The following is a 23,057-nucleotide window of genomic DNA, read 5'->3' as shown; positions in this document are numbered from 1 at the left end:
ACTTCCATTACCTTCTCAAAAAATCTAGTTGCCTATTAATTATGTTCAAATACACAGAATTTTCCCCATGTACAGCAATACATGTACAGCTAAACCGGAAAGCATTACTATACCATGAAATGTAATTGTTTAATTAAGCAAATATTGAAGAAATTTAATCACCAAAAATGTTAGATAACTTGGAATTGGAGTTAACGATTGCATGGAGTTTCAGCCTTAATGCTGCCATACATAAATGTAGGTAACAACAGCCAGTCTGAATTTATGTAACATCTTTCATAGGAAAAATACTTCAAAATGCTTAGCCTAGGTTAAAGAAGAAAGGAATTCAAAGATCATGGCTCTGACAAAAGAGACATTAAGAATTTCAACACCAGAAGAATGGGTTAGGATAGTGCTATGACAATTATATACCTATCCTGTTAAATGTTAACCTTTAGTTGTCAAATATAACTTTATTATGCAATATCAAAATCCTTTTCTATTTACATAGTCATTTCCAGATAGCCAAACTAACCCACCTCTAAGTGATGGGCATATTTGATCATTCATTGGCGACTATTCTAATGCAACTGCAATAATGGCAATATTGCTTAAATTTTTTATCATAAATTTCTAGCTTTCTCAAAGGACAAGTGAAAATTACGAAGTTGATCTTCATAAACTTTCAAAGATAAACCAAGGTCTCGATGAGAATACAGAGATGCACGTTTCCTTGGTTCTCCTGAACTCAATTTTACATACTGTACTTCAAAGCATTCTTTGAACTTCCATTCATACAGGTACGTCTTTTTCAACATGTGTAAGTGAGTAAAAAGCACAAGTTTATAGATCACGATATTAACACTAATTCATTGAATAAACTTTGCCTTCAATATAGGAAGTTTAACTATGCAGTATTATTCATATTACATTACAATACTATGCAAATAATTCTAACATTGTTAACTGCTTAACTGTATAGACTTTTAAACGATAACACACAAGAATAATAGCTGAGTTCCTTCACAACTGTAGTCAGCACTGTGATGAAGTGCTTTGAGAGGTTGGCCATGAAGCACGTTAACTCTTGTCTGAGGACGATCTGGATCGGCCCCAATTTGCCTGCCATCACAACAGGTCAATAGCAGATGGAATTTCATTGGTTTTTCACTCATTTCTGGAACAGTGAAGATGCATACAAATGGATGCTCTTCATTGACTACACTATCATCCCCTCAAAATTAATCAATAAATTCCAAGACCTAGGCCTCGATACCTAGTGTGCAATTGGATCCTCAAATTCCTCACTTGCAGACCCCAGTCAGTTCGGACTGGCAACTTCTCCACAATCACCATCAACTCAGGTGCACCACAAGGCTGTGTGCTTAGCCTCACAGTCATAAGCACGGGGGCTAAGTACAGCTCCAATATCATACTTAAGTTTGCTGATGTTGCTGTTTTTGGACGAATCAAAGATGGTGACAAATCGGAATATAGGAGGGAGATTGAAAATCTGGTTGAATAGCGCCACAACAAAAACAACCTGTCATTTAACCTCAGCAAAACCAAAGAGCTGACTTTTGACTTCAAGAGGAAGAAACTATAAGTCCATGAGCCAGTCCACATTAGGAAATCAGAGGTGGAAGGGGTCAGTAACTTTAAAATTCCTTGTTGTTACCATATCAGAGGATCTGTCCTGGGGTCACCACATAACTCCAATACAAAGCAGACACGCCAGTGCCTCTACTTCCTTAGAGACTTGTGTAGATTTTCATGTCATCTAAAACTGACAAACTTCTATAGCTGCACAATGGAGAATATCCTGACTGGCTGCATTACGGAAACACCAGTGCCGAAGAATGAAAAAGCCTACAAAAAGTAGTGGATACAGCCCAAACCATTACAGGAAAATCCCCCCCCCCCCCCCGCTACATACAGCACATCTACAAGGAGTGCTGCCGCAACAAGTCAATGAACCTGCACTGGGAAGGATCACTGAGGAAGCAGTTTAACACATATAAACTACTTCTAGCAGCTGTGGCATTTACCTCATTTGTTCCCCAAAACAATAAAACCAAAGGCTGCAGCTGTAAACAGAAAGAGAGAAGGGAAGAAATGACTTTGAGCCAGATGAAGATTCTTGGTCAAAGCCCACCCCAAAAAATGAGACCAAAATCATAAATGCGAGAAAGACTGCAAATCCTAGAAAGCCAAAGAAACACACATAAAACACTGGAGGAACTCAGGAGGCAGGCAGTATCAATGGAGAGATGAGCAGTTTACATTCCAGGCCAAGACCATTCTTCAGGACTGAAATTGTGGGGGGGGGGGGGGAGAGAGAGAGATGCCAGAATAAAAAGGTGGGGGGAGGAGAAGGAGACTAGATGGTGATAGGCAAACAACAGGAATTCTGCAGATGCTGGAAATTCAAGCAACACACATCAAAGTTGCTGGTGAACGCAGCAGGCCAGGCAGCATCTGTAGGAAGAGGTGCAGTCGACGTTTCAGGCCTAGACCCTACGTCAGTTGATGTGTTCACCAGCAACTTTGACGTGTGTTGCTTAGATGGTGATAGGTGAAGCCAAGTGGGTGGGAAAGGTAAAGAGCTGGAGAAGAAGGAATCTGATAGGAGAGGAGAGTGGACCATAAGAGACAGGAGGAGAAGACCCAAAAGAAGTGATAGGCAGGTGAGGAGAGGTACAGGGCCAGAGCAGGAAAGAGGAGAGAGAAGGGGAGGGAAAATAAACTTACCAGCAGTAGAAATCAATACGTATGCAATCAAGTTAAAGACTAACCAGATGGAATACAAGTTTTGCTCCTCCATCCTGAGGATAGCGAGAGAGGTGGTGAATTGGGCCACCTAGAGGTTGGTCTTAATTTAACAGGAACATTAATTTGTGAAGTCAGTCTCTCCTTCAAAGATCTAAATACAAAATTTAGATCAGTACTTTGGTTCAGTAACAAAGGACTGCTGCAGAGATGTTATCCTTTGGATGAGAAAGTGAATCAAAGTCCTGCGTGCTTTTTGGATTAACTTTAACTGGGAATAAAAACTCAGCTCAACTTCACAGAGAGCCAGAGATTTCCACATCAAGTTTACACAGAACAAGGGAGGCTGGTCAGTTGTACACTGTGATAATCAAGTACAGAATTGATTAATATTAATGAGTTGTAACAGCAAATGACCTAGACAATAGTTGAAAAAGACCATGTCACACAAGTGGAAATAGAATTTTAATCATGGTGTGCTATGCAATTCTAATACAAAAGCGAAGTTCCTAATACGCTAGTTCAATTTCAAGGGCTTATGGTTAGTGGTGAAAACCTTAGCAATGGTCACTGGGGAAAAAGTTCTGCTTATGCAACTTAATGGATCTCCATACCACATGAGAAAACTGATGGCTGTTACCATTCATTCTAGAAATTGGCAAATATGAATAAATATTCATAGTAGATTTGTCTAAACTTTAATACCATGCTTCAGTTGTCAGAAAGGTTTCAGCTGAATTCGCAGTAATAACATAAAAACTAAATGCTTAAAAATCAAATAGTAGTCATTTTTAAAATATAACATTAAAATCAAATTCCCAAACTAAGTGCTGGTCACCTAAATGTTACACACTATTTCTAAAACCTGCAACTTTCAAAATCTATTAAAGTGTACTTCATTAGGAGAGGAGTTTGAAGAAGTTTGGTATGTCAACAAAAACACTCAAAAACTTCTATAGATGTACCTTGGAGAGCATTCTGACAGGCTGCATCACTGTATGGTGTGGGGGGGGGGTGGAGGGATACTGCACAACACTGAAAGAAGCCTACAAAGTACCCAGGACATCCTCAAGGAGAGGTGTCTCAAAGGTATTGCCCATTATTAAGGACCCCCAGCACCCAGGGCATGCCCTTTTCTCATTGTTACCATCAGGTAAGAGGCACAGAAGCCTGAAGGCACACACTCAGCAATTCAGGAACAGCTTCTTCCCCTCTGTCGTTCGATTCCAAAATGGACATTGAACCCATGAACACAAGCTCACATTTCAATATACATTTCTGTTTTTGCACAGTTTTTAATCTATTTAATACACATATACTGTAATTTATTTATTTATTTCTCTTCTATGTTAGAAGTGGCAGATGGAGTTCAACCCAGATAAGTGAGTGGTTCATTTTGGTAGGTCAAATACGATGGCAGAATATAGCATTAATGGTAAGACTCTTGAAAGTGTGGAGGATCACAGGGATCTTGGGGTTCAAGTTCATAGGACACTCAAAGTTGCTGTGCAGGTTGACTCTGTGGTTAAGGCGGTATATGGTGCATTGGCCTTCATCAACCGTGAGACTGAGTTTAAGAGTTGAGAGGTAATGTTACAGCTTTATAGGACCCTGGTCAGAACTTGGAGTACTGAAATCAGTTCTGGTCACCTCACTATAGGAAGGATGTGGAAACTATAGAAAATGTGCAGAGGAGATTTACAAGGATGAAAGGTGACTTGATAGAGGTGTATAAAATGATGAGAGGGCACAGTTTTAAGTTACAGGTGTCCCCCGCTTGTTGAACGTTCACTATACGAAACCTCACTGTTATGAAAGACCTACATTAGTTCCCTATTTTCGCTAACAGAAGGTGTTTTCACTGTTACGAAAAAAGGCAGCGCGCAGTCGCTCTCCCCTGGATTTGGAACGGCACTCTCACCAGCATTGTTTAAACACGTGCCTGTGAGCAGCCGTTAGCAAGATGAGTTCTAACGTATTGGAAAAGCCTAAAAGAGCTCGTAAGGGTGTTACACTTAGCATAAAACTAGACATAATTAAGCGTTTCAATCATGGTGAACGAAGTAAGGACAAAGTGAGTTTGGCTTGTGGAAGTTGACGAAGATGATGTTGAAGAGGTTTTGGCATCCCATGACCAAGAACTGATAGATGAAAAGCTGATGCAATTGGAAGAGGAAAGGATAACAATTGAAACCGAATACAGTAGCAAATGGACCAAAGGTGAAGTCGTCCAGGAACTGAACGTGAAGCAGCTGTGTGAGATTTTCGCTGCAATGATGAAATACGACTTTAATTTTGAAAGGGTACGTTGGTTTAGGGCATATTTGCAGGATGGTTTGAGTGCTTACAAAGAACTGTATGATAGAAAAATGTGCGAGGCTAAGCAGTCAAGCAAGCCTTCCACATCATCCTTCAGCAGACGACGAACCTCGACCTCCGACATCGTGGCAGGCAGTCATACGAGAAGATGAGCTGCCTGCCCTAATGGAAACAGACGACGATGAGCTGACACCCCAGTGTCCTACCACCCCAACCCCCGAACAGATACCGATTCGTGGTGAATGCAGCAGTAGCCGGGAGGCACACCGCACATTTTTAAGAAAAAAGCCGAAATAAACATGCTAGTTAATTAGGTGCCGCCAGGCACGTAAGTGTCGGCCCAGATCAGAGGCGATTGCCGATTGCGTCACCTCTGATCTGGGCCGACAATTACGTGCCGGACGGCACCTAATTAATTAGCATGCTTATTTCAGCTTTTTTCTTAAAGGTGTGCTGGGTGTGTCCCGGCTACCGCTGTACCCCTGCATGCTTCGCGGATCGGTATTGGTTCGCTGCCCGGAGGGTGGGGGCCACTGCACCACCCCAACCTGCGACGACTCAGCCTAACACCATCATCAGTGTGCTCGGCGCTGTCCCAATTCCGGAAAGTGATACTACTCTGTACATACATTATTTCTACTTTATATCGGCTGTGTATTTTTATGTGTTATTTGGCATGATTTGGCAGTTTCATAGCTTAAAGGTTACTGGAGAGAGCGTTTTGCCAAGAGCGCTTGTGAGAGATTTTCTGCCGAGAGCGCTTGCGCCGTGTTTTGCCCAGAGCGCTTGCATGAGATGTTCACTACGGAGAACAGTGCAGGCAAACATTGTAGAGAAGTATTTCTAATTTATATAGGCTGTGTATTTATCATATCATTCCTGCTTTTACTATATGTTACTGTTATTTTAGGTTTTGTGTGTTATTTGGCATGATTTGGTAGGTTATTTTTGGGTCTGCGAACGCTCACAAATTTTTCCCATATAAATAAATGGTAACTGTTTCTTCGTTTTACGACATTCCAGCCTACGAACCGTTTCATAGGAACACTCTACCTTCGGATGGCGGGGGAAACCTGTACTGGGAAGTAGGTACAGAGGAGATGTCAGGGGTAAGTGTTTTATTATATAATGCAAAGAGTAATGAGTGCGTGGAATAGGCTGCTGGCAATGGTGGTGGAGGCAGATACGATAGCATCTTTTAAGAGACTCCTGGATAGGTACTTGGAGCTTAGAAAAAAAATAGAGGGCTATGGGTAACCCTAAGTAATTTCTAAAGTAAGTACATGTTTGGCAGAGCATTGTGGACCGAAGGGCCTGTATTGTGCTGTAGGATTTCTATGTTTCTATTACATATTGCATTGAAATGCTGGTGCTAAGTTAACAAATTTCACAACACATACAGGCGATAATAAACCTAATTCTGATCCTAAGTGCATAGAGTGGTAAACTTCAAGAATATGGAAGCTAGCACTGAACAAATGTAACACATCCTCTGCATAAACTTTCTTTACTCTCTGCATCTACCTTTGCATAAAGTATACCAAATAGAGATGCAATCGACTTTTTATTATGGCAGAGCTTGGAAGGGTGTAGAATTTGGGTGACAGACATGCATGTGACCAAATGTACTGAGAGGCAGCAGGGAAGCATTCCCAACAAATTTTACAATCAGTCTGGTCATCATAACATGAACAGACAATATTGTAAATAACCTAAGCACAGAAATTACCTCTGAAATTTATTTTTCAATGATATCTTCATATATCTTTTAATTAAAAGTAAATGACTAATGTTGGCTTCCAACAGCAAACAACAAGTAGCCTAAATGTATCTGGGAACTAGACAACTTAGAGAGAAGGGTAGTGCAGTCTGATATGACCAGAATGAACATTAAATTTTCCTGAGTGCTACTGGTATCACTTTGCTTTGGAAACTGAAGTAGAAAAACTCAGTTTATTAAAGAAGAATGACGTGTAGCAAACCAAATATAGCTGCTCCTCATTTAACGAAGGACACTTTTGATGGCATCATTTCTGGTTTATCTGCCACCTTTGTGCTTCTCGTTATCATTCTGGAGACGTGCAGCCCTTTTATCCCCTGTCTCTTCAGCTCTTCTGCTGCTTGTTGTTTGTCTCTGATCCTGGAGACATGCATGCCTCTCCTCCTCTCTCTTCTTCTCTCATCTTTTTTTGTCCTGACTCTTTGATCCTGGAGTCGTGCGGCCCTGGTCTCATCCGATTCTTGTTCTCTCCCTCTTCTTGCCGCTTCCCGACAACGTTTGGCGTCATCTCTTGACTATTATGTCCCCCTTCCCTTTCCACGCGGCATAATTAGGCTGTCCTTTTTTTTTACCCTAATGCTGGATAGAAGATACGAAGCAATAACACCAAAGGATGCTGATTATTCCTGATGATGTGGTTGGCGCTCTGATGTGATTTAGTCACCGCTGTCTTTTGACTGCAGCAAAGGGTTTTATGGGTGTCTTGGAGTACGTCATTACAATAAGATTTAATTATCTCTTATTGATGGGTGGCAGTTAGGTGTGTCCCAATCCTGCACATACTGATGGTGATTAGCAGAATGTCCCCTCGAAATAGAGCTGCCCTGCCCTTTTGCTCTGGTAAATGTCGCTGCTGAGGCTGGCCGTGTGCATGCTTCGGGCTGTCATGCCCCGATTTCCATGATGGCTGATCAGGTCTCGGGTGAAGGCCAGCCTGTTGATTTTTGGCGAATGGGCAATTTTATATGAATATATCACCCTGAACTTTGCCTGCATTCTGTAAATTAGCGCATTTTAATTCGATTAAGCCAAAGTGCCGCTGTAATGCACTGTTTGCACTAATTGGAGGTCACAAACAGACAGACACAGCATGAGAGTTTTAGTAGTATATAGATTGCACTTAATGTTTGGAAACAGTAAATCATAACACAGTAGAATTACTTAAACCTAACAGGTTAAATAAAACAATTTAGTTACACATGCGTCTGAGGTCTAGTTTCCAACAATACTAGACAAGAGACAACAGAAATATAAGAATATGCCTGTAATATTGAACTTGAGGACATTCAAAATTAAGTAGGCGATACTTTAACGCAAACTGCAATTTACCTATGAAAGATAATCAGGCAATTGGGACTACCATGTATAACAGATTATAATGATATAACAACCAAGAACAGCAAATTAAATGTTTGCAATTGAAATGTTTGTCAATTCCAATAAGGATGTTGCGCAAGCAGAATAAACATCTGCTGTAACCTGTGTAGCCTAATGGAACTTAGGAACTTCAAAAAAGACAGGATACCAAAATTCCAATGACAATAATAGGCTTGTGTGCTCAGTTGTCTTCTGACAAAGCAATTTGGTATAATTTTTGACAACTGGGTTAAAAAAAAAATCTGTATACGGAGTCTCAGAACATGATAATTTGTAGGGTACTATAAAAAAGCACAGTTAGGGCATCCAGCAACTCAAACCTACCTGCTGTTCGGTATGGTCAATGCTAAACTTCAATGGCAATTCTACAAAATGGCTATCCACTTATCCCTAAAGGAGTCCCTTGTTTCCATGGCTGGAAAGTCCAGAAGTACTGCTCAGCAAACTCCCTAAAGACATGTTTCAATCAGATCACTTTTCATTCTGCTAAATTCCAGAGACAAAAGGTCCATTTCTATTCAATATGTCTTTCTAGGACAGCTCCACTCTTCTCAGGAAGTTGTTGAGCCTTCATTGCACACCCTTTCATTGGATAAAGAGATCAAAACCACTCAATATTGCAGGTGTGCAGTCTTTGTGCATCTGTAGAAACACTTATTCATACCCTAATCAGTGATAGCTAATGGCCAATTTGCTGCTAACTATATTTTATATCTGGATGTTAATCTTTTGTAATTTATGCATAAGAGTGCACAATTCCCTTCATAGCATTTACTCATCTCTTAATTTTTAAGAATTATACTTTTCCAATCTTCCTACCAAAGTTGATAATCTGGAAAGCATAAAATCATATTCAATTCACTGTCCCTCACCCACCCACTTCAGCTTTAAATACTTTTGCAGTTTTAAGAACCTTCCAGTTTTACTCTTCTTTTTCCAGATGTGTAGGAACCCTACATAATGTGTCTATTTATTTGCACTACGGTTAAACATCAGAAATATAAGCATTAACATACATTCAAGCTTAGCAATTCTGCTTGTTATGGAGAGACTTAAGTAAAATAAAATAAAAACAGGCTGGACCCAACAACACTATGATATCATGCAATAGATAACTTTAAAATTAAAAGGTAACTAATGAAGTTACAATGGAATTTGTTTCTATGATAAGCTTTATAGGAATTAATACAAATTAACAGAGAATGGTTCACCAAATCACACAAGACCATAAGATACAACAGTAAAATTGTCCCATCGAGTCTGCACTATTTCATCATGGCTGATCCATTTCCCTCTCAGCCCCAATTTCCTGCCTTCTCCCCATATGCCTTCATGCCCTGACTAATCAAGAATCTAACAATCTCTGCCTTAAATATACTCAATGATTTGGCCTCCGCAGCCACTGGTGGTAATGAATTCTACAGATTCGCCTCTCTGGCTAAAGAAATTCTTTCTCATCTCCGTTCTAAAGGGGCATCCCTCTATTGAGGTTGTGTCCTCTGGTCTTAGACTCTCTCACCATAGGAAACATCCTTTCACATCCACTCTATCAAGGCCTTTCAACATTCGATAGCTTTCAATTAGGTCATTCTTCTGAATTCCAGTGAGTACAGGACCAGAGCCAAACACTCCTATGACAAGCCTTTCTATCCCAGAATCATTTTTGTGAACCTCCTTTAAATGCTGTCCAATGTCAGCACATCCTTTCTCAGATAAGGGGCCCAAAACTGCTCACAATACTCCAAGTGATGCCTCGCCAGAGGTTTATAATGCCTCAAAAATGTTTCACCATCTTTTGATAAGGGGCAGAATATCATTAAAAGCTAATGAAAGTTTGAGGATGATGACTAAACAAATTGTGGCAAACTTTTCTTCACTTTCAATGCTCAGATCTCTGTACATTATCAATGTTGCCTTCTTCCAGATGCTGATTTAAAACAGATTGCCCCATCACTGCCTTCAGCTCTCTGAATTGCAAAATCTGCAACATTTACCTTAAATCTCTTCACTCAGTAATCAAGAGAAAATACTTAAAACATTGCTTTGCCAAACATTTTGACCACCTGTTCTGGTATCTGACTTGGTGTCACCTTTCACTTCATATAGTTCCTATGAAATACCTTGCATGAAGCACTGTTCATGTCAAAGCTTAGTATAAATTCACCATTGCTGTAAATGAGTTAAATTATAACCCATTTGAAAAATTAAACTTCAACTCATAGCCTTTTTGCTACGACAAGGAAAAGTAAAAAGGAGGGAAAGTAGGAACATGTTGATCTGAATCAATGTGATAGAAAACAAGTAATTGCCGGAACTTGATTATTCAGATTTTTACTGGTAAGTAAAACCAGAAACCACCAATGCAAATCCATCTGAGCTGCTAGGATATTTGCAGAGCTTGAACAGTGAAGCAGAAAATTCTTAATTTGAGTTTAGCAAATTCATTAAATAAAAACTCTAATAAAACATCTTATTAGTGAAAGAACACCATGGCAAATTTTTAGAAAAAAACTTAGTCCGCACATTTGCCCTTCATCATAATCTTGCAGAAATTTCCTCAACACATTTACTGCTACTATAAGGAATTAAGATTTTTCAGCCTTGTTCCATGAGAGATGTTAAAAGATAAATTCATACAATTAAAATATTTTAGTAAATCTAGATGAAAATCCACATCGTAACTAGCTCACAGTAGAAAACTGAAAAGGCACTTGCACAAAACCATCAGGAATTCACCCCCATGCCCCTAATCCAATTACATAAGAAATGATTTCCAAACAATTAGTCTGTTCTTTGGTCATAAGGCCTACATACAGACAGCAGCGAATCTTGGGGAGTGATGTCTTGATTACATTAGGCTTCCATTTATTTGTTGAAATTTTTCTTTGTTCAATTGTCTTCAAATTCTCTAAATCTACTTCAGAAATTGAAGACCCCAAAACTGTCTATTGCACTATCCAAAGATACAGCCTTTGTACATGTAGAAATTCAAAGCCCTGAAGAGAAGGGTCTTGGCCCAAAATGTTGACTCATTATTCCTCTTCATAGATGCAGCCTAACCTGTTAAATTCCTCCAGCATTTTGTTTGTTACTCTAGCAACTCAGTTACTAGTTGCACAAGAGTCCAACATTGCAAAGGTGAACAGGAAATTTTGACAGTGATCAAAATTTGTTCATGGGAAATGGATAGGTAGCTGTCATATCACATCGGTATGGAGTCAAGCAATGAACACTCCTTGAAAAACCGAGAAACTAGCGTTATGCTTTACTTTGATGATAAACTGGCCAAAACGATGATAGTAGCATTATTTGGAAAAATTAATCAGAACTTCAACACAAAAGCACCATACAGTCTGTTTGCTCTTGCAGGTAGGATCACCTTAGTAAATAATGGCAAGGCAGTAACACAAGTAAAAGTTACCAACCTGATCAACATTCTTAAATACAATATCTTATTTGATTTGACAGAGGTTATGTAGATACACAATAATAGACACTACTTTTTCTGATTTTTATTGCTCCCAAATGTCATGTTGTAACATATGCTACACAATACCCAATGTTACAATAATTAAATCAAAGGACATGTTCATTTATAAGGTCATACAGTACAGAAATATTGCACTCATCTACATTAATCTAATCTCCATCAACCCATTAGCCTACCAACCAGCACATATTTGGGATGCAGAAGAAACTGGAGTTCCTTGAACAAGGGGGAGATGGAATACACAAGAGAACTTGCAAACTAGTTAAACAGTATGCAAGAGCAGGATTGAACCCCAGTTTCTGTAACTGTGAGGCAGTAACACTAACTGGAGCATCATTATGCATAAAGGACAGTTGGGTAACAAGACTAAAATTAAACAAACAAGAGAGTACAAGACTTCAAAGGAAATGCAACACAACTTTTACATACAATTGATGTTAACATCATCAATAATGAAAAAAATCTTAATATTTTACCAATCTCCAATTGAATTAATTCAATACAATGTTCAATAAAAAATTAAAAACCAAAAAGCTGACAGCAGAAAGTGCCCTCAGAATTTCATTTACATCCCAGAACTGAACCTGGCTCATAACCACAGAAAAAAGTAAATTAAAGAAATAAGACAACTGCAAATGATGACCTTTTCCAAATTAATATATTAATGGCAGATCACACAAATGAATCACTGGATAGAAAGCATCACTACCTTTCTATATTCCTACACTTCAAAAGCTGTTTATTAGCCAATCATCCTTGGAATCCAGCACTCAAAACCGAGGCAATCTTGCTTTTATAGACTTAGAAACAACCATTTCTTTAACAAATTTAACACACTTATTCTGGAGTTGGAACTAGATGCTCAGTTTAAAGACTGCTTTTAAAGCTGTACTATAAAGGCAAAGAACAAACTGGAGTTACCGGAGTTAACTAAAACAAAATCAAGTTTAAGAATGTGGAAAATGAAGGCAAGTGCAACACTTTTCAGTTCAAACTAAAAAACTGAAGCCACAGTAATACAACTGACTCAAATATTATGCACTGGAGGAGAAAACAATATGCCAATCCAGATCAGATAGTGCAGAAAAAGTCTAAAGCATCTAAACGAAGTCTTATTTTACATTCAAGGAAAACTAGATTTTCACTTGTGCTCCTTGAGATTGAATCTAATACAGTTAGAAGTTATTTAACTTTGATCACCTGCTATGAAATCTCATTAAAGGGTCAGTTAACTAAAAATAAGCATAGTCTTCCACCAAAAATTCCAGCAGCTGCTTAACAATGAGAAATCATTGAGTTGAAAATCGGTGGTCAAAACCCATAAACTGAAAACCTGACCTGATAAATAAACTTTCCCTAATCAGGCAGGATTGTTAATTGGACACAAAATAATTTAGTAAACTTCCTTTAAAGAAAAGCATTTATCAATTTGATATTTAAAATGACATATATCCTCCCTGGAAGAGATGTTTTAAGTCACAAGGTTAGCTAAAACCATAAGACGTTAAGTTCGTGTTTTCAATCGCATTATTTTAGTCACTTGTAGCTCAATCAGCAACACCTGTCTGCAGCAGAATGTTAGAAATCCAAATTCAACTCCAGGATTCTGAGCCCCAAATTTTGTAGTGACAGAGCTGCTTTTCACTCTCGATATTAAGCTGCACCACTTATGCTCTATTGGGTCATAGAAGGAGCAGAGGTTATCCCTGTTAACTTCAACCAACATCAGAAAATAGCTTATCAAGTCATTATCACACTGTTATTTGTGAAGTCTGCTGTGGGCAAATTGGCTGCTGTGATTGCACTTCAAAATGTATTTAATCAACTGTAAAAATGAATAGGATGTTCTGAAAGTAATACAAAGGACACTGTATAAATGGAAATCTATTTTTCCATTACGTAGCAACTTAATCACATCAATCATTTATGGCTAAACTTCAAAAAGTACCACTTGCCAAATAAAGCCAGTGAAAGTATTCGAATGAAAAAGGGATAGATTAGTCCTGTTCATTACACAATTACCTCCAATCAATTTACTTTTAACTTGAATATTATGAATCATGATTAATTTCAATTTATGGATAATGTATACAAGGTTTTTAAAAAAAGAAAAACATGCATTGCTATTTTTCCCCTTAAACTCCAAAGTCAAAACAAAGATAGCTTTCTGGACAAATAAACTTTCAAAACAATGATACAATGACAACCATACTACTTTTTCCCCTCTTCAATTCTACAACTTTGGTGCATCCTATTTCATTTAAAAAAATAGGTGGCCAAAAGCAAACTTTTCCTTAGGTCTCTGCAAATAATCACAAAGGAAAGTTTATCTCAATTCTTAAAAAAAATGTTTCAATTGTAACACTTACCAATGATTAAAGTTTTAAAAGACTAAAAACTTCAGTTTTGAAAAATGATACTTATCCCACTTGGACATGAAGAGATATAGAGTGGCAGCACACAAAGCAACTTCACAACACAGTTAACCATTTCTGTCCCAATGACCTATATTAGATAGCCACCTTTGTGGCACTATTCAAAATGAAATAATGAACTTAATTGGGGAATAAATCTTAACAGTAACCAATTACAAATTACAAAATTAACCCTTCAAAAGATAAACCACAACAGGCCATAAACATAACAGAAAATGCTGATAAATAACAGCACAAGAACAACAAAGAGCTTTCAGGCAGGTTGAATGATGAACTGTTACAGTTAAAATCCCAAACATTTTCTCTTGTTAGTCCATCTGGAATTTTTAAACATCAAAGTTGTTCCGCTAGAATAGATTCTCAACCCAAATTGGTAACTCCAGTGGAAATTCAAAAAGCAAGAGAAATGAAATGGATTTGACAAATACGGAGTACTATGGAAGCTCTATGGTAGAAGCCACACACAAAAATAAAATTCGCTTTCCCTCACATTCCAATCTTTCTCATCACAACTTGTGTCAACAATCTGCACAGCAGATTCATTTCCAAAGGCACATATTTAAAATGGAAATAATAACAGTTACAGAGTCAGACCAAATTTTTCCCCCTCAAGTGTTTAAGACTTGAGCATCTGGCCGCATAATTTTGTTACAACAATTGCAGTTCATCTAATCACAGTGAATACAAAAAAATGGAACTGGAATTATTGTAATATGTACCGAGATACAATCTCTACTTTAAAAGATTTTAAAGATTAGCTTTATTTGCCACATGTACATAGAAACATACTGCGAGGTGTGCCACTTGCGTCAATGACCACAGCCCGAGGATGTGTTGGAAGAGCAGTCTGGAAATGTCACCATGCTTCGGGTGCCAACATAGCATATCCGCAACTTACTAACCCATACGTCTTTGGAATGTCAAAGAAAACCAGAGCCTCCGGAGAAAACATACAAACTCCTTACAGACAGTGACAGGAATTGAACCCCAATCGCGGGCACTGTAAAGATTTACACTAGATGCTACCGTACCACCTATCAACATTTTAGACGCTGTTACTAAACTGACAGTTTTAAGACTATTCCCAAATACTTCAATTGGTTAAAATATTTCTCCATGAAAATCACCAAAAATATCAAAAACTAAATTATCTTCATGTATTTCACACCAGTGATTAGTTTCTAGTCAGAAGTTATATGTTAAGGAACTTCAGTGGCCAAAATTAACTTCCAAGCTTCCAATAAATTGAAACAGCAAATGACAGACAGCAAAAGAGAAATGCATCTGCCAACACTACAGAAAGTCAAGTTTTCCAGACATTATATCACTGCCTCAAAGCTGTATTGCTCGCAGCATTAAAGTTCTTTCCCACTTCAACAGGTAAAATTCAAACTTAATTGGCTAACATCGTGATAAATTGTACTTAGAAATTTATATATAAAAACACACACCTTTTCAGAAGCTGGACATTATCAAGGCTAGCATTTATTGCATGAGACGATGGTAAACGAACTTGAATCACTGGGATCTTTCTCGTTAAGATACCCTCACTATACTGTTGGGGAGTTGCAGGATTCAGACCTAGTGATGAAGGTACATTACCAAGTCCAAATCACATTCAAGTTGGAAGGCAGACACCAAAGGTACTGGCTCACCACCAATTACTGCAGTTCTCCAAAGACCACTGTTGAATAGGAACTCTAGGTCTTAAACTGAACAACTAAAATATATTACTATTTCCTTTTCAAATCAGTGAATGCAATTGTGAAGTGGTCATGGTTCAGCACAGGTGCAGTATCTCACTGCCCTTAACAGTAAAGCTCATGGGCTTGGGAGTTGCTGCCATAACAAAGTGTTGTGGTTTTATTAATGTCACATGTACCAAGATGCAGTGAAAACCTTGTCTTGCATATTGTTTATACAGATTATTACACAGCTTGAATAAGGTAAAATAACAACACAGAATAACGTGTAAAAGCTACCAAAGCAATGCAGTGCAGGTAAATGATAATGTGCACAAACACAAGGTGATTTGCGTGGCCAAGAGTCCATCTTATTGTATAAAAGGTCCATCCAATAGCGGGAAGAAACTTTCTTGAGCCTGGTGGTATTTTTCAGGCTTTTCTATCTATTGCCCAATGGAATGGGGGAAGAAGAGAATGTCTAGGGTGAGTGGGGACTTTAGATTATACTGGCTGCTCTACTGATGAAGTGAGAAGTATAAATACAGTCAACAGAGGGGAGGCCGGTTCCTGTGATGTGCTGAGCTGTGCCACAACTCTCTGCATTTCCTTGCGGTCATGTGCACAGTCATTGCCACACCAAGCCGATCTTGTACAAAGTATTTCCATGTACGTCCCAAGTACTACGCATTTCATACATAGAACACAATGGTGCTGCTGTTTTCAGACACAAAGGATGGAGGATAGGGACTGCTTTCTCCTGGATGGTACTGAACCACTGAATACTATTGGAGATGCACACATACTGGGATACGAAGAGGAGCACATCACTCTGCAGCCTTACAGATGGTGGTAAGTAATGGGGGAGGGGGTGTTAATAGCACAAACTTCAGGTCATCTAGCCTCCGACTTAAGTTTGAAGGTACAGTATAAATGTGGCTGGTTCAGAAGAGTTGATGGTCAATAGGATCCCCAGGATGCTGATGGTGGGCCACTGATTGTGAAGGTTTGGTGGCAAGTCTCATTTTTGAGATGCATTCCCTAGCACTTGTGTTTCAAATGCTATTTGTGACAATGATACACAGGCAAAGAACTTCCTCTATGAACCTACATGCCTTGGAATCACAACAAAATAAGCAAACGATAGAACTCAGTAAAGCAAACCTATTAAAACTTTTGCCTATCTCAAGTATGTCACGCAATACCTCAGATTTTATATACCAATGCATGACTTATCACCTCCTGTCAGTACAAAATACATCAGTTTAAACAATAGTAAAAAGTTTTAGAAACACAAGAGTGTGTTGGTTTATCAAAATGCTAAAACCCAATCAACATAACAATGGACTACCAGCTGCCTAAAATAACATCTCTTCCCTCTCTTACCGCTGGCTGATCCTCTTATTTCCAGAATTTTCCACAGTTCTGATCTAGCATTTGCACAAGGTGTACTGGTTTTAAAACAGCATCTTAAAAGCCAATGACAGCTGACAAACCACATCCTCCAAGAACACTGACAAATGCAAAACAGTACTATAAAGCATCAGATATAAATGAACTTTGGATCTAATTTCATCAAGAATAAAAACCATGTTGACATTCTGTAACGTCTCGCTGAATATAATCTGATAAATGTTAAAAGTAGGAAAAAGTCCAACTAATGAAGTTGCCACCAATGAGCACACGAATACTGCAATACTTTGCTGATAGTGAACAATTCTGCGCACCACTAATACACAAGTTCAATGCATTTTGCTACCATCTTCGCAAAGCAACTTATAAAAAGCAAAAAGGTAGTCAAGGAATGTTTGCCAATCCAAACACCTTTTCACCCCAAGTGTCTCAAAAGAATCAGTGATTTAAGCTCAGCGACTTCTAACTATACTACATTTTGTAATGTAGTGCACCATCTGAAGACATTCCCAAGGACTGTTACCAAACAAAAATTAATTTGGACTGTATATGGAGTAATGAGGGAGAACCAAAGCTCGACAGAGTCAGGAGTAATGGGAGGGGACGCAGCTAGTGCAGAGAGACGTGAAAAATACCAAGGTATAGCCTCTTGCATACAAGCATCTACTAAGCAGTAAAGCAAGCAGCCAAACTAGTTGAAGGACGTGACAATGGAACAGCATGCAACTTTGAAATTGCTATACCGGTTGAAAATCCATGATTAACAGGTGATGAAAACAAAATAGATGCTAATGATATTTTATTGCATTTACCAGGTAGTCTGTTGTATTATAATATATCTCGTTAACCAAGTTTCATAAAGAATCGTGAGTCTTGAAAATGTAAAACTGACATTAAGCAAGAGCATATAGTCTACTGCAAAAATTTAACAAACCGCTTTGCTGAAAAGTAACTGAGTTAAAGCCAATGGGAGGGGAATAACTTGAATCATAGAACAAAACTGTATAAACTGAATCTTTAAAACAGATAGTGTTTTGGTCAGGAACCATACACATGATGTATAAAAGACGATACTTCCAACATCTAGCAAATTCCCTTGCATAATACTAAATATGAAATGTGACTCCCATTTAAGGAGGGAAGGAGGTAAAAGACAGAATTATGGGACAGTTAGCCCAAACTCAGTAGTTTGTATGATTTTAGAGTCCATTAACAAAGATGAAATTTCAGAGAAACTGGAAGTACATGACAAAATAGGGCAAAGTCAGTATGGTTTCATCAAAGGAGAGATCTTGCTTGACAAATCCGTTAGAATTCTGAGGCAACAAGCAGGTTTGGAAAAGGAGTCTGTGGAAGTATGTGAATTACTTGGATCGTCAGAAGGCCTTTGACAACATGAAGCTGCTCAGAAGGGCAACAGTTGATGGTGTAAGGCAAAGTACTAGCAGATGTAGATTAGTTGATAGGCTGACATTGGAGAGTTGGGTAAAGGGGAACTTTTCAAGACAACAGCTGGTTACTAGTGGAGTTCTGCAGGGGTCAGTGTTGGGACTGCAACTTTTCACTTAATATTTATGATCTGGATGAATGAAATTGATGGTATTCTGGCCCATTGCAGATGATACCAAGATACATGGAGGGACAAAGACTGCTGCAAAGGCAGAGAGTCTGCAGAAGGACTGCAGGTTGGGAGAATGAGCAAAGGAGTGCCAGATGGAACATAGGGAAGTATGGCGTCATGCACTTTGGTAAGAAGAATGAATGGGGAGAGGATTCAGAAATCAGGGGTACTGGGAGTCATAATTCAGGATTTCCTCAAGGTTAATTTGCTGGTTGAGTCAGTAGTAAGAAAGACAATTGCTCGTACTTATTTGGAGAACACTACAACACAAAAAACAAGGATTTACTGTTGAGGTTTTAGAAGTTGTCAGCCAGACTGCATTTGGAATATTGTGAGCAATTCTGGACTCCATACCCAAGGAAAATATGGAGAGTGCCCAGAGGAAGTTCACAAGAATGATAATCAGGAATGAAAGGCTCAATGTACAATTATTTGATGACTCTCAGTCTATACTCTGAGTTCAGAAGGATGAGGGGAGAATTTCATTGAAATTTATCAAATACTGAAAGGCTGGAGAGAGGGGACATGGAGATGATGTTTCAATTAGTAAGAGAATCCAGAATCCAAGGGCACGACCTCAGAATAAAAGGAGCTTTAAAACTGAGATGTGGAATTTTGTTGCCACAGAGAGCAGCGAAGTCTAAGTCACTGGGTGTATTTTAAGACAGACTGATAGGTTCTGATTGGTAAAAATGTAAAGGGTTATGAGAAGGCAGAAGAATGGGACTGAAAAATATCTGCCAAGATAGAATGACAGAACAGAACCGATGGGCCAAATGAACTAATACTGCTCCACTATCCTATGTTCTTCTGGTCTAAATGAAACAGTAAAATCTAACCTTGCAGCAACATTTACAAATGATGAAATGGCACAATGCTGCATGACCTGAATTGACTACATGCCCAAAGTTGACAAAAAGAGAAATTTTGCAAAATTTTACTTTAGCTCAGTCTTTAGTCTCTCATCAGAATGGGATGGTTGAACATATGATAGGGATAGGGAACATACTGAGGAACTGGGAAAACAAGCCAACCTATATACCAGGTACCAGGATGGATAAACCTCAAGTTATTGATATTTTCAGGAGCAGCACAAATACACTAAAGGAAAATATATTTCATTTAAAAAATTATTGATTAAACCTGCAGATTACTGGAAAGACAAGCGTGTAAATCAGACATAAAATTCCAGCTGATCAGAATATAGGATAAAGCCGATATATCTATAGGAGAGAATCTTAAAAAACTACCAAATCAATTTACAAACAGAGAGCGTGTGTGGTGGGGACTAGTACTGTTATCTAAATAGATTATTCAGGCATCAAATTATCCTAACTGAAAACAAAAGTCTCTTTCCTTCGTTTAACCTGCATTACTGTACCCAGCAATAATCACTTGCCCTCCTGGATACAAAATATTTTGAAGATAATCAATTTTGATGTCAGTTACACCAACTGTACTCTCAAAGTTTTTAAAAATCTGCATCAGGATCAAAATTAACAGATGAGTTTACATCAACAAGCAAAAGAAATGTCTGACATTAAACTCCAACTAAAATGATCCACACTGCACTAAAAGATGGAACACGAGTACTTCCATAGAAAGATATTTTGAACTAAAATAGCTTTGCTGAGATGGCTATCTCAATAATGGAAAACTGGAGTCTCAGACCTTCCTCAAAACTCCAGCACTTCCTACTAAAATCATTAAGAATGCTGCCAACTCGGTCCAAATCTGACAGTAACTACCCGAAACGAGAAGTCAACTAAAATGGCGCTGTGAATCGAAAATATAATTTAAACGGAGGTCGCCATGTTGCGTATTTGCAAACACACAAAGTGAAGGAAAGGAAGGCATCCGCCTCGGCGCAGAGAGCAGTGCTCAGGGACCAGGCCCGTGAGCATAACAGGAAGCAATCTGCGACTACAAACAAGGCCGGGAAGAAGAAAAACAGACACGAGAGGTTAGTAACACCCCCCCCCCCCCACACACACACACACCAAAACACACACAGACATAACCCGTTCCTTGCAACCCTTGTTTGCAAAGTCAAAAGGCCTATAGATAAAGATATCCCCGTAAGCACCCAAGGCCCTGGCTGAATGACAGCAGCCCCTTCCTGAATAATGGACTTGGCTCTACATCTAAGTATTGCCAGAATCTCATACACTTAAAGATCAAATGGGGGCTCCGGGTTTCATTCCGACCCCCAGTGACAAGAGGTTAGAAAATGTGCCAGGGAACCGCAGGAAACTGTGCAGAAATCAGCCACCCAATGACACAAGTAGATTTCGAGACCAAGCCTTAGGTAGGACGAGCAGGGTGAAAAAATATTAAAACACACAAGCAGTACCTAAGATATCGGGGGTGGGGGAGAAGACAGGCCATTGCAACAGGATTAACCCTCTACTGAAAGGCAGGACTGCAAAAGATAACAAAATGCATCGATAAGGAGGTTCTGTATCGTCACTGACCAGCACTGAAGGTGGAAGGCGGCCGGGCAGTGATCGCAGCAAAGCAAGTCGCCTCCCTCCTTGCAGCTATCGCAGGTGTCGTGGTTGGTAGCCCGGCCGCTCCGCCGTGGCTCCTTCTCCAGCTTCTTCGCTTTCTTCTCGCTCTCTTCGCTCTTCGGAGGGGCCAGCAAGGCTTGTATTTTCTGCGCCCATGGCGAGCGGCAGCAGGTCGGGTGGAGTGGTTCACCGAGAGAGAAAGGAAAAATTTAAAAAATCAGCAAGGAAGACGGCCCAAGATTACACTGAAAGGTTCATCTCACATCCCTTCCTCCCCACCTTAAACCCCATAAAGAGATGGGTATTTCCAGTATCTGTAACAAAAGGGCAAAAAAGATCGATGCCATTTCTGCTAAGGTGAATTTTGCAATTTTTAATTATGTTCATTTAACCCGGCGGTGCACGGCTGGTTTCGGCGCGATCAAGAAGGGGGTGGGAAGAAAGAGCGTATCTCACCTCCATCAACCCTCCGGAGGTATCCAAATCGTAGACGATGGTCTTGGTCTCCATTTTATCCCACATTCAACACACGGTGGCTTTTCTTCACTGTGCAGAAGCAGAGGGCCCCGTGATGGAGGAAGCCCCCCGAGCCGTCACAAATACCCACAGAAGCCGTCACCGCGAAGGCTCGCGATCCGCTCGCCGACCAGCCGATCCAAGGCAGCAGCAGCAATAACAACACACACACAAAAAGGGAGGTTTAAAAGAATAAATCCAGGGTAATCCCAGCCGATCGCATTCAGAGGAGGGCAGCAGAGCCAGGCCGCAGCCGGGGCCTAACCGACATGAAGCCTTCCCTGGGCGACAATAATATTCGCGTCGAACCGCTCGGTTTCCATCCGTGCCAGAAAGCCCCAGAGACACAACCATGAAGTAGGTAATCCCGCCACTGGACGGACGCTCGGCAAGCACAGGCCGTCAGATGCAAGGAGGTCGGTTCCTCGGGTGTTGGAGCTGTCTGAAGCCCGCCAGCGCAGACACAAACACTCGGAGCCTAGGCTGCTCGCTTTACATTTTTTTCTGCCTCCAACTTGGCGCAAACTTTCCACACACATCACACAAAATGCGCAGGCGTCGCACCGAGGGGGAGGGGTGCGGTGGCGGTGTGTGTGTTTAGCGGGGGGGGGAACAGACACTAACTGCGCAGGCGCGGTGGTGTTCGCGACTGCTGCCAACCGCGCATGACCGAGGTCCGCACACTCCGATCGGACCCCCGCAGCTGCGCATTTCCACTCCACCCCACCAACCATTCCCACCGGACTCCAACCGCGCATGCGTCGCAGTGTAGCCTGCGTGATTTGACGTCAGAGCCGAATCTCACGGCCAATTGGCTCCCTGAATCACAGTCCGTTCCCGCCTCCCTGCTGACGCCGCTGGTCGGGAAAAGGGAGTGAGCGCACCCTCATCTCCGCAGGCGCAATCCGCCGGAAATAAAACTGGTTTACTGCGCATGTTTTTCTACGAGAAAACTGGACAAGATATGATGTAATTGGTTCCTGGGACTCGCGGAATTTTGGGAGTTGTAGTTATGGTGACGGAAGGAATTGGAGCCGGTGATCAGAGCGTGCAAGCCACAGCTTTTGCGGAATTGGCGGAAGATGTTATGTAAATATTGCCGCTAGCGTCACGTAGTATCTGTTTGATTATGCATGCAGATTTGCAATGAAATTAATAAATTC

The 23,057-nt window shown here is 40.0% G+C and overlaps 1 protein-coding gene across 2 annotated transcripts in view; it reads right to left on the bottom strand.

Annotated features, from left to right (window-relative positions):
* Window positions 1–22,442, bottom strand: part of phf12b (PHD finger protein 12b) — a 93,859-nt gene extending 71,417 nt beyond the window's left edge. For both annotated transcript variants that reach the window (XM_063031388.1, XM_063031387.1), the window contains exons 1-2: window positions 21,835–22,442; window positions 21,343–21,524 (exon numbers count right to left, since the gene is read on the bottom strand). In XM_063031388.1, the coding sequence (XP_062887458.1) occupies window positions 21,343–21,524; window positions 21,835–21,900 (248 nt within the window). In that variant the 5' untranslated portion in view covers window positions 21,901–22,442. The remainder of the gene's footprint in view (window positions 1–21,342; window positions 21,525–21,834) is intronic.
* Between the last annotated feature and the right edge of the window lie 615 nt (window positions 22,443–23,057).

This window comes from Mobula hypostoma, chromosome 23, assembly GCF_963921235.1.
Source record: "Mobula hypostoma chromosome 23, sMobHyp1.1, whole genome shotgun sequence".
Classification (NCBI taxonomy): domain Eukaryota; kingdom Metazoa; phylum Chordata; class Chondrichthyes; order Myliobatiformes; family Myliobatidae; genus Mobula; species Mobula hypostoma.
This window is presented reverse-complemented; position numbering and strand designations above follow the sequence as displayed.